Source organism: Somniosus microcephalus, chromosome 30, assembly GCF_052327205.1.
Source record: "Somniosus microcephalus isolate GS21.2 chromosome 30, FLI_Smic_1.0, whole genome shotgun sequence".
Taxonomy (NCBI): domain Eukaryota; kingdom Metazoa; phylum Chordata; class Chondrichthyes; order Squaliformes; family Somniosidae; genus Somniosus; species Somniosus microcephalus.
In genome coordinates this window covers 19,238,700-19,251,122 of record NC_141016.1, presented here as the reverse complement: position 1 = coordinate 19,251,122, position 12,423 = coordinate 19,238,700, and the positions used below count along the sequence as shown (strand labels likewise).

Below are 12,423 nucleotides of genomic sequence, written 5' to 3'. Positions count from 1 at the left end.
CACGGTAGAAGACACTAAAAGCATCCCAGTAATAATTCATAATCAAGGGATTATAAGGAGAAAGGAACTTAAAACAATCACTATCACTAGAGAAAAAGTACTAGGCAAACTAATGGGACTAAAGGTGGACAAGTCCCCTGGACCTGATGGCCTGCATCCTAGGATCTTAAAAGAAGTGGCTGCAGAGATAGTGGGTGCGTTGGTTGTAATATACCAAAATTCTCTGGATTCTGGAGAGGTCCCAGTGGATTGGAAAAACGCAAATGTAACTCCCCTATTCAAGAAAGGAGGGAGACAGAAAGCAGGAAACTAAAGGCCAGTTAGCCTAACATCTGCCATTGGAAAAATGCTGCAATCCATTATTAAGGAAGCAATAGTAGGACATTTAGAAAATCACAATACAATCAAGCAGAGTCAACATGGTTTTATGAAAGGGAAATCGTGTTTGACAAATTTACTAGAGTTCTTTGAGGATGTAATGAGCAGGGTGGATGAAGGGGAACCAGTAGATGTAGTGTATTTGGATTTCCAGAAGGCATTTGATAAGGTGCCACATAAAAGGTTATTGCACAAGATAAGAGCTCACGGGGTTGGGGGTAATATATTTGCATGGATAGAGGATTGGCTAACTAACAGAAAACAGAGAGTCGGGATAAATGGGTCATTTTCAGGTTGGCAAACTGTAACTAGTGGGGTGCCACAGGGATCAGTACTGGGGCCTCAACTATTTACAATCTATATTCATGACTTGGATGAAGGGACCATGTGTACTGTAGCCAAATTTGCTGATGATACAAAGACAGGTGGGAAAGCAAGTTGTGAGGAGGACACAAAGGGCTGGATTTTCATTGAGGAGGTGGGTAGGAGGCGGGACTACAACTTTTGGGGTTGTAGTCCCGCCTCCATTGAGTTCTAGCCAACTCACGCGATTTTGACTTGATTGACCTTGTTGAGCCCGCCCAGCGGGGCAGGTACCCACCTCCTTTGAAACTGGCATGGAGACGGGTTGGAGGCGGGATGGGGTCGGGACCCCCGATTTCAGGATTTTCCCCACACACCTCCAATCCCGACTCCATGGCCCAATGAAAATCCAGCCCACAGAGTCTGCAAAGGGATATCGATAGGTTAAGTGAGTGGGCAAAAATTTGGCCGATGGGGTATAATGTGGGAAAATGTGAGGTTATCCACTTTGGTAGGAAGAATAAAAAAGCAAATTATTATTTAAATGGAGAGAGACTACAAAATGCTGCGGTACAGAGGGATCTGGGGGTCCTCGTACACAAAACACAAAAAGTTAGCATGCAGGTACAGCAAGTAATTAGGAAGGCAAATGGAATGTTGGCCCTTATTGCAAAGGGGATGGAGTATAAAAGTAGGGAAGTCTTGCTACAACTGTACAGGGCGCTGGTGAGACCACACCAAGAGTACTGCGTACAGTTTTGGCCTCCTTATTTAAGGAGTGATATACTTGCATTGGAGGCAGTTCAGAGAAGGTTCACGAGGTTGTTTCCTGAGATGAAGGGGCTGTCTTATGAAGAAAGGTTGAGCAGGTTGGGCCTACACTCATTGGAGTTTAGAAGAATGAGAGGTGATCTTATTGAAACATATAAGATTCTGAGGGGGCTCGACAGAGTAGGTCCAGGGAGGATGTTTCCCCTCATGGGGGGAATCTAGAACTAGGGGGCATAATTTCAGGATAAAGGGTCGCCCATTTAAAATGGAGATGAGGAGGAATTTCTTCTCAGAGGGTCGTGAATCTTTGGAATTCTCTACCCCAGAGAGCTGTGGAGGCGGAGTCATTGAATATATTCAAGGCAGAGATAGACAGACATTTGAGCTACAGGGGAGTCAAGGGGTAGGGGGAGCGGGCAGGAAAGTGGAGTTAAGGCCAAGATCAGATCAGCCATGATCTTATTGAATGGCGGAGCAGGCTCGAGGGGCCGACTGGCCTCTTCCAGCTCCTATTTTTTATGTTCTTATCCCCAGGCGCTAATGATCCCCAGCTTTTAAAAATGTGGGTTTTAGCGCTCCAGGAAGGAGCTCCTTCCTGGAGCGCCACAGGCAGCAGGTGGGGCAGTAGGTGAACAGTGCAGCACAATGGGCCGTGCAGCGTTGCCCCGTTTTAAGACTCCTTCCCTCCCTTAAAGGGAAGGGCCATCGCTGCCGGCCCTGCAAGGGAAAATTTTACCTGGTCCCCAATGGCAGCTGCGATCCGGGCCGATCAGCCCGATGCGCTGCAGCAGGGTGCCGGGCTGATCGATCGCTAGCCAAGACAAAGGGAAAAATAAAGAGAAAGAGCATTTCAGAATGTTTTTTACTTACCTCGGTCACCTCGCCTTTAAGTATCGACCCCGAAGCGCCCAGCGTCAGGATGAAGGCATCGTGGAGGTGCCTGTGTTTTCGACCGGCGATGCTGCAGAGGGCGGAACCGAAGTTCGGGTCCGGGGCGCTACTGGGTCACTGCGCAGCTGGATGACATCACGATCTCCGGGCGCAGGAGATCATGGCGCTAGGGGTTACTGCCGCCGCAAACTGCCAGTTGAGTTCCACAGGTGGTAAGTCGTTAGCGCCCTGTTATCACCCCCCGGAGGTGCTAACGGGAGGCGCTAACCAAATGAATTTCTCCCCCATTGACTTGAATTAGGACACCCATCATTTTTTTTGAGCGGTCAGCACGAATTTGGCGTGCAGTCTAAAACATTAGTGCCTGGCGCTAATTCTCCAACTTTTCTAATGACACCACCCATTCCTGGGCGGTAATGAATTTCTAGCCCCATTACTCTAATTCTTTCAACTATATTCCTGGGGATTGCCCAGACTGTACTTGTTGGGGTATATTTTGACCGTGCTATAATGTAAAACAGTTGATGGCAAATCGGCAGCCTAGGAGAGATGTAAAGCAGGCTGCCGATTCACTATCACTCGTTTTACACTATCACACAAAGTCAAAATCTACCCCATTGTCAGTCCACTGATAGCATGGCCCTGCTGACAAACGTACTATATGAAGAATTGTAGAGTGAACCCAACCTGTACAATGACTCAGTTTAATGGTATGCGGACAGACTGTGAAATCAGGATTTTCTACAGCCCAAAAATATTTTTGTGGCTGTAAGTGCGTAAGAATCTAACAGATGAGTTAATGGACAGTGAAAAAAGAAAGAAAGACTTGCATTTATATAGCGCCACAAAACACAAAAACAGCTGTCTGGACCAAGAGTCAATCTAAGTTACTCTTCCGTATCTCCCTGCAGCCTGAAAGAGAGTGGCATTTGGAGATGTCTATGAGCAGATTTCCTACCTACTCTTTAGCTCAGCGAGAACAAGCCAATCGTAAAATAGAAGTAACTTATGAACAAAAGAAAATAGAAGAATAAAAGGCCTGTAGATGAGAGAAGCAGACATTCATACAGGAAACTTTCGATTTACCGGCACCTAAATAACCGGAAATCTCGGTTAACCGGCAAAATTCAGGAGTAGGTTTTACTTCATATTTTTTTGCCTTACTCCATCTGTTGCTGTGCAAGGGTGTGGCTGCAGCTGTTGCTAAGCTACAGAGACGCTTGAAACTTGAGGCCATTGTTCTACAGTTGTTGCTAAGCAACAGGGTTTGTTGATTTATACGGAGCTGTCAGCTCTCCCTATCTTTTACTATAGCGTTCGGTTATCCGGAATTTTTGATGAACCGGCACCACGTCGGTCCCGTCTGTGCCGGATAAAAAAAAGTTTCCTGTAAAAGTTTTGCTTCTCCTGGTTTTCTCATTTCCCGACATCTGCTGTATTTCAGGAAAAGCAGCAACCATTCACAAGGTTGAGCTAGACATCTGAAAGGTTGTGAACTGATTTCACTGCCAGATATATCCTTGGACTGACTTTCAGTCAAGTATTATAACATAAGAGACAAGCATTCGAACCTTTGTACTGTTGTTCTCCCCCTCCTGCCACACATAGCCCATTGTAATAAAGCCGAGTGCCATGTGTGCCAACCGTAGCTGTTTATGTCCGATTAGGAAATGCGTGCTCAGTAGCTGCATCTGTTAAACAAAAGAGAGGAGAGAAATCATTTTTTTAAATTCAAGAGTCGTATTGGAATTCACCCCAACCGATAAAATGTTTTATACCAGTTTCCCCCTCCTGTTTCCAGTTTGCACCATGCTCTCCTGAGGACAATGTTCTATTTAGTTCTACGTACAGTGGCAACCTACTAGTACCTCACTTAAGTGTGAGCCTGGACACCGATTTACTGGAAAGGCAGCGGGATTAAAATCAAAGCTAACTTTTGCCCCTTCTGGGGAAATTACACAGAGGCCACTTGCAGCATCCCCAAATATCATCCAAGACCAGAGGGTCCCAGGTTTAATTCCAAGTCTGTGTTGGCTTAGCTGATGACAGGAGAGGTGGCCGTAGGGGGCAGTATATTTAGTCAGTGCTTCTAGGCTAGCGAAGGGGAATTCAGCCATGGATTCTGCTCCTGATCCCTATACAGTAACACCCGCTGAAAAGTGTGATTGTTGGATCAGGACAGGAATTCTCAATTGTGATGTTTCCGTGATAGAATTGCCCGTTAACCCTTGCTATCGAGAGTTACTCATGAAGCTTGGTCACTTGGGCAAGGTACCAGAAGGCAACGAGATTTGTTGCACTGTATCTCTGCAGGAGTTCATCTTTCCAGTAGAGGGAGAATGGAGAAAAAGGAAGACAATTGGTTAAAATAAAGCTTACAAAGAAGCATGGAAATGGTACCCAGTCGAAGGAACTTTTACTGTTCAAAAATACAGCTACCTCCAGTCCACCAGGTTACTATACTGTGTCGAACCAAAATAAATCCTTCCCATGCTATCTGAGAATAACATGCCCTGTTACTTGAAACTTGAATGGATGTAATCTTGTCTAAAATGACTTGTTGCATCTTCAGTCCACAGGTCAGAAAGTTCTCTGTTGATTCAGATGCAGACGTCGCGGAGATAAGAAAAAAGATGAATTATGATAAGAAATTCCATGCATCAGCGGCATTTAGTGTTGTTTAACCATCTCTCTTTTTAAAATCTACTCGATTTCACTTCTATATAGCCCATGTCTGGTGCCTGTAAACTCAAATCACAGAATCACAGAAACCCCACAGTGCAGATAGAGGCCATTTCGGCCCATCGAGCCTGCACCGACACATATCCCACCCGATCCCTGTAACCCCTACACCAACACATATCCCACCCTATCCCCGCAACCCCACGTATTTAATCCCCCTAACACTAAGGGTCAATTTATCATAGCCAATCAACCTAACCCGCACATCTTTGGACTGTGGGAGGAAACCGGAGCACCCGGGGAAAACCCACGCAAACATAAAGCAATCTACTTCTATGGGCAGAAGGACAAGTAATTTCAATGCAAAATATTTCCCTCATGTCTTGCACAATGGGTAAAAATAAATATTCATTTAAATCCATGCTCTGTTCCTGTATTTAGATTTGATATTTTAGATCAAGGAAATGGTGGAGCTCTTAATTAGTATTTGAGTTGTCCTTTAAGACGCTCCTTAAAACCTACCTCTTTGACCAAGCTTTTGGTCACCTGTCCGGATATGTCCTTCTGTGGCTCGGCGTCAAATTTTGATTTCTAATGCTCTTGTGAAGCACCTTGGGACATTTTGCCCCATTAAAGATGCTATATAAAACGCAAGTTGTTGTTGTGTCTGAACACATTAATCTGCTGGATAAAGGAGTACTTGATTTTTTTGTACACGCAGGGGTGGAGGAGATTTCCTCGGTGTACTAGATAAGGTTAAAGAGTAGCGATTTTGCCACTCCTAACCACAGAGAAAATCTTCCCCAGTTTGCACATCAAGCAGTTCCATGTCAGATGTAACACGATGAGTACGATGCTCGGTAAAGCACCAGCAGCGTTTGTCAAATAATGTGCCTTCACACTACATCAAAAGAACAAGCTGTACTGCACCAATGTGGTATTTCCATTGTCAAAACAGTTTTCTTTATGGGTTTTTAAAGTGCCAATGACCATGTAGGGAGTTGTGTACTAAAGAGTTGCACAAGGAACTGAGGTGAGACTTTTTGATGAAGTAACAGAGAGGATTGATGAAGGGAATTCAATGGATGTTGTCTACATGGATTTTAGGAAGGTGTTTGACAAAGAACCACATAGAAGGCTAGTTAACAAAATTGAGGCTCATGGAATAGGTAGCAGCTTGGATAAGGAATTGGCTTAAGGATAGAAAACAGTGAGTTGTGGTAAAAGACAGTTTTCAGACTGGAGGATGGTAAACAGTGGTGTTTCCCAAGGGTCAGTGCTGGGGCCACTGCTTTTTTTGCTATATATAAATGACCTGGATATTGGAATACAGAATTTCTAAATTTGCCGATGACACCAAACTTGGGGGTGTGGCAAACAGTGAGGACAGGACATAGAAAGGCTAGCAGAATGGGCAGACAAGTGGCAGATGGAATTTAATACAGAGAAGTGTGAGGTCATGCATTTTGGCAGAAGGAACAGGGAGAGGCAATATACACTTAATGGCAGAGCTTTGAAGAGTGTGCAGGGACAGAGGGACCTGGGAGTTAATGTGCATAGGTCCCTGAAGGTGGCAGGACATATGGAGAGAGTGGTTAGCAAAGCATATGGGATCTTGGGTTTTATAAATAGAGGTATTGAGTACAAAAGTAGAGAAGTAACGCTGAACCTTTATAAAGCGCTGGTTAGGCCACAACTGGAGTATTGCGTCCAGTTCTGGTCACCACACTTTAGGAAGGATGTGAAGGCCCTTGAGAGGGTGCAGAGGAAATTTACCAGAATGGTTCCGGGGATAGGGGATCTTCGCTACAAGGACAGGTTGGAGAAGCTGGATTTGTTTTCATTAGAGCAAAGGAGGTTGAGGGGCGATTTGATAGAGGTGTACAAGATTATGACGGGTTTGGATAGGCTAGACGGGGAAAGGCTGTTCCCACTAGTTGATGGTACACGGACTAGGGGACACAGATTTAAAGTTTTGGGCAAGAAATACAGGGGGGGTGTGAAGAAAACTCCGTCAGCAGCGAGTGGTGAGGACCTTGAAACTCGTTGCCGACGGAAGTGGTGGAAGCGGAGACACTCAATGTTTTCAAGGGGAGACTGGATAGGCACTTGAGGGAAATAAACTTGCTGGGCTACGGGGATAGAGCGGGGGAATGGGACTGACTGGATTGCTCTACAGAGAGCCGGCACGGACTCGATGGGCCGAATGGCCTCCTCCTGTGCCGTTATGACTCTAGGACTATCTCAATTCATTTTACATAGCCAAATGAAAGAGAGGAAATTAATTCATGCAGTCTACGTTCCAAAAGTGAAAGCAAAATGTACCAAACATCATGCCACCCAGTAGCTTTCCTTGTCCCTTGCCCACTGCTCCTTATATTGATCTTCACTACTGGAATTTACTCTGCCTGTAAGAAGCATATTTTGAAAGTTTCATTCTACATGCGCTAAAGGGAACATTTTGAGCTGTACGGTAATGGGGGGGAAGTACTGGTGGTTATAGTTCTGTCAGTAGTGGTGACAGAACTTTGAGACGATGAATTAAGCTTCACACAAGAAGCACTATTTTTTTTTCTGTTTTGTATTAGTACGCATTTGCTAAACAAGCCCAATGCCAACACCGTTCATGCAGTAAAAGAGTGGTAAATGAAGAACCTACATTATTCACTTCATGACGAAGCTGATGATGTTCGATCAGATGGGTTAAATTGTTTGCGATTTCCATCCAAGGTCGGTAGAATTTCGGGAGGTCAGACTGGTAAGAAGAATGTAATTATTAACCAAGTGAGCTTGATGTAAATTTTGCAGAACTTGGGTTGGCAAAAATATCTTTGTGTGGTGCTAAAACAAAGCTACTAATGTGTTTTAATTAATTTATCCCTCAATTTCCACTCTGCCACAAGATAAATGGATTACAGCCCCTCAACTCTCTGAGATATCTGCGCTCCTCTAATTCTGGCCTTTTGAGCATCTCTGATTTCAATCGCTCAAACATTGGCGGCCGTGCCTTCAACTACCTGGGCCCTATGCTCTGGAATTCCCTCCCTAAACCTCTCCGCCTCTCTACCTCTCTTTCGTCCTGTAAGTGCTCCTGTAAACTAACCTCTTTGACCAAGCTGTTGATCATCTGCCCTAATATCTCCTCCCGTGGCTTGTGGTGTCAAATTTTGTTTTATAACGCTCCTGTGAAGCACCTTGGGATATTTTACTAGGTTAAAGATGCTATATAAGTACAAGTTGTTGCTGTTGTTGTTGTTGTGGATGCCACTTTTCCATTGTCTAAGTTAACACAATGAACCTTTGAGTTCACTAATGTTATTAAATTACTGGCATTCTTCTTGCATTTGAGCAATAATGTTCAGTGAAATGCTGAAAAGGATCCATTCGGCTTCCAAGCAAAATACAAGCTTTCCCCCTGTTCACTTTGATTCTGACCAGCCCAATAAATCTAGTAACAAAAAATAAATATTTGAGCAGTTTACTTGAGATAAATTGTCAAAGTTTGTTCGGTGAAGTGTGCAGCAGTGGAACAACAGTACACCTAATTTCTTTAGAAACAGCGGCTGGAATTTTCACATTGGAGAGTGTGCGGGTTTGGGGGCGGGTCGGCGCAGAAATTGACAGCGTGTCGGGAACCCGCCGACTTCCGCCTTTCACTGGGAGCGTGTTTCGAGGCGCGCCACGGACCCGCTCGATAGAGGCGGGCGAGCTCATTGAGGTTGTTAACTGCTCGTTTGCAGACCCTTCACTGCCTTTTTAACATCAGCTTTGAACTTTAGCTGGTTGCGCACGGGATTCACGCACCTCGGGAACCTCGCCTGTGAAGGGGAGGAGGGAGCTCAGTGGCCAGTGTGCAAGTTCATTAAGTGACAGCTGGAAAAAACACATAAATACCTTACACCTGCTTCCTTGCCTAAGGGAAAGGCTCTGGCTGACACCATTTTGTGCAGAGATTTAGCTTTCAGGAGTTTGCAGGTGATTTCTGCAACCTCGGAAGCCACTCTCACCACATTGCTAGTCATTCTCGGTACATTGGAGGATTTAACCTCTGATCTCCACTTTACCTGGCACCTATTAGATCAGCATGGGTGCCGCTTATGCTGTCTCACCTTGGACCTCAGAATCGGACCAAGATGAGCCCCAGTACCAACAACACCAGTCACACCAGCAGCAGCAGCAACACCAGCAGCAGCGACCATGCCAGCAGCCTTCTCCTCAAGGACCGGATGCTTCACAGGAGAGAGGGGATCAGCACGGGATGCTCCACGCCAGAGGTGATACCCCCAACCACAGGCTATACAGGCAGAAGATGAGCTTTCTGGACATGACTGAGCAGCAGTGCTTCAGGAGGCTTAGGCTATCGTGCCAGTTCATCGCAGACATGCGCATGTCGACTGCACACATGTGGCCATCAAGGCACCCCCCCCACATTATGAATCGCAAGGGCTTCCACTCCCTCAATGTGCAGCTCGTCTGCAACCATAAAAAGATCATCATGCGTGTGTGCGCCAGATTTCCGGGCAGCTGTCATGATTCTTTCGTGCTGCGTCAGTCCACCCTCCCTCAGCTCTTCACACCTCCAAACAGACTTACCATCTGGCTGCTTGGAGACAAAGGCTATCCATTGAAGATGTAGTTGATGACACCACTGAAGAGGCCAAACAATGAGGCCGAGGAGCGCTATAATGACATCAGATGTGTCTTAGAGCAAGCAATCGGCATGCTGAAGATGCGCTTCAGATACCTTGGCAGACCTGGAGGAGCCCTTCAGTGCACACCAGCCAGGGTCTCCAGAATCATCGTCGTATGCTGCGCGCTGCACAACATAGCGCAGCAGCGAGGATTGGAGCTGCAGGAGGAGCAAGGCGCAGAGCCTCTTCGGTGGAGGAGGAGGAGGAACAGGTGGAACACAAGGAGGATGAGGAGGGACCTGAGGTGGGGATGGCACCAGCAGCAGTGTACATTGCTGCCCGGAAGGCCCAGGGTGGCCTCATAATGTGCCGATTTACCTAACTTGCACAAGTGCACCCATATGGCTCCCAGATGCTGTACCAACTTCCCTGCCCCGCCAACAATACCACAAAGCAGTCCTACAATGACCAAGCCATTCCTGTCACCCAAACCCCCAGTACTCGAGGTTAAGTAATTCTCACCATTCACTCCAAATGACAAAGCCACTTCCCAGGTAGCAGTCAAAATGGACATGACAGGAAAGTAGTGCAAAGAAATAGATTTATGTGCGTCATAAATAGAACTGAAACTTAACACTAACATTTTGGCAAACACCCATGTGCATACCCTTGTGCATCTACGATTGTATCTTTTTTTCTTTTCCGTGTGCTTCTACATGGTGCTACCCCCTGTGGCTTCAGCAGAGGTAGAGGCAGGCTGCTCACTTCCCTGCTGAGACTGCTTTGACACTTTTGGCGGACGTCCTCTGTGTTTTAGGGCCCATGAGGGCCCCGCCAAAAGACGGCTCCTCCTGCAACTGTGCTGGAGCAGACTTGGCCAAGAGGATCCGAGGCAGCATGTGGGGCTCTGACTGAGAGGGAGGCAAGGGGGGAGAAGTGGGAGCGCTTTGAGCAGAGCCCTCACTTCTATGTCCACTCTCACCATCATCCCTCTCATGGGCCACCCGCACCTCCCTGCTAGCAGGAGCTGGAGAGCACCTTGCTGCACATCAGTGGGGCGATGAACACTCAAGCCTATGTTGGTTTTCCCTCCTCGAGATGAGGTCAATGAGAGTCTGCAATCTGTTGATCACAGCAAGCATGTTCTCGTTCGACTGGCGCATTTGCTGCTCCATGCAGGTGGCCATCCTTTCCAGGGAACTGCACATCCTCACCATCGCCCGCGAGATGGTGGTGCTCATGTTGGAGATGGACTCCTCCATTCTCTGTACAGTCGCACACATCGCGGCTGCAAAATCTGCCAGAGCCTCGTGCATTTGTTGCTGCTCCTCCAAGATCACCCTCTTTCTCAACGGCCCCCGAGGCTCAGCACCTGCGTGCAGCTGAGCAGAGCTGGGAGCGTCCTGCGCCCTCCAGCGAGGACTCTCCACTGCTGTTCCTGTCTCCACCATCTGCTCTTGCTCACTTGTGATCTGTGAGACACCGGGTGACAACGCTACTCTATCTCTCGCTGGATGCACTGAGGTGCGCGTATCTGCGCTGATGCTGGGTACGCATGGGTCTGGTGCCGGTGCACCCTCAGAGAGTGGAGCTTCCTCCTGAGGAGTCGTCTTCCTCCTCTGGCTGGACAGTGGTGGGCCGGGGGGGGGGGGGGCGCACTTGATGGACCTGTGGGAGAGTAAAGACATGAATTAGAAATGTAATGATAAGAACTCACAATGTTACCATTATGCACATGATGACATTTCACTGGCTGCTGACATCAAGTCACCATGAGTGACTATTGTACGCCATGTATGATATTTAATTCTGTCACCAGGTTGCTGGGAGGTCCCTCTCTCTCCGTCTCCCACCGCCAGCAGCTCTGCAATTCCAGAGATCTCTAGGGCCTCCTCCTCTGCTGGAGTCAATGTGCTGTAAATTGAAGGGCCACCTCCAGTTTGTTGCCTCCCTGTTGTTCTGGGCTCCCTTCTCCTGCAAGGAGAGAAAGAAGAGAACTTTGAGTGAAGGTGATGGAATGAGTGTAAAAAATGGATGGGCTACAGCTGTAGAGGGTGACTATGAGGGAGTGGCATGACATTCCCAAATGGCCTCCTTCTGTGACGTTACTTACTATAATTGCATTAGGATGAGGGTGAGTGTCAGTGGTGGTTAGTCAGATGGGGATGTGAGTAGGTACATAGAGAGTGAGGATTGTGTGCACCTTGCAAGGTAGGTCAGTGTGAGGATTGATGTGCAGGAGTGGGCTTGGGAAGGCAGAGTGATGTGGTTAGGGTGACACGCACATCAGGATGTAGTTGAGTGTGGCATTGCACTCACCTTTCCTGACCTCATGAAATCATTAAATCTTTTCCGGCGCTGGATCCAGGACCGCCTTACTACATCCCTGCTGCTGACCTCCTCTGCGATCTCCAGCCACGCCCTCTTGGTGTCTCTGGTTGCTCTTTTGCGCCCATCCCCAGGGAACAGGCCCTCCCTGCGTGCTCTGACTCCCTGGACCAGGACTTCCAGGGAGACATCAGAGAATCTGGGCGCGGCCGTCCGTCACTGGGACTCCGTGTCTGCTTGGACCCACACAAATCTCTGCGATATCGAGCAATCGCCGCCTCTCCCAAACACCTTTAGCTCTCCTCCAACAACCTTCATCTGGGATGTGTGCGAGGCTCCTTTAAATGTCTGAGCTGAAAATGAGGCATCGCTGATGTCATCAGACCCGTTCCATTTAATTAGACCGGGAAACCCGCATGACCGTTTCAATGGATGTAAC

General features: G+C 47.3%; 1 protein-coding gene across 1 annotated transcript in view; it reads right to left on the bottom strand.

The window, feature by feature from the left end:
• The window catches only part of ido1 (indoleamine 2,3-dioxygenase 1), a 38,486-nt gene that overhangs the window by 24,962 nt on the left and 1,101 nt on the right, over nucleotides 1-12,423 (bottom strand). The window contains exons 2-3 of the mRNA XM_085971180.1: nucleotides 7,685-7,780; nucleotides 3,915-4,034 (exon numbers count right to left, since the gene is read on the bottom strand). Coding sequence (XP_085827306.1) covers nucleotides 3,915-4,034; nucleotides 7,685-7,780 — 216 coding nt within the window. The remainder of the gene's footprint in view (nucleotides 1-3,914; nucleotides 4,035-7,684; nucleotides 7,781-12,423) is intronic.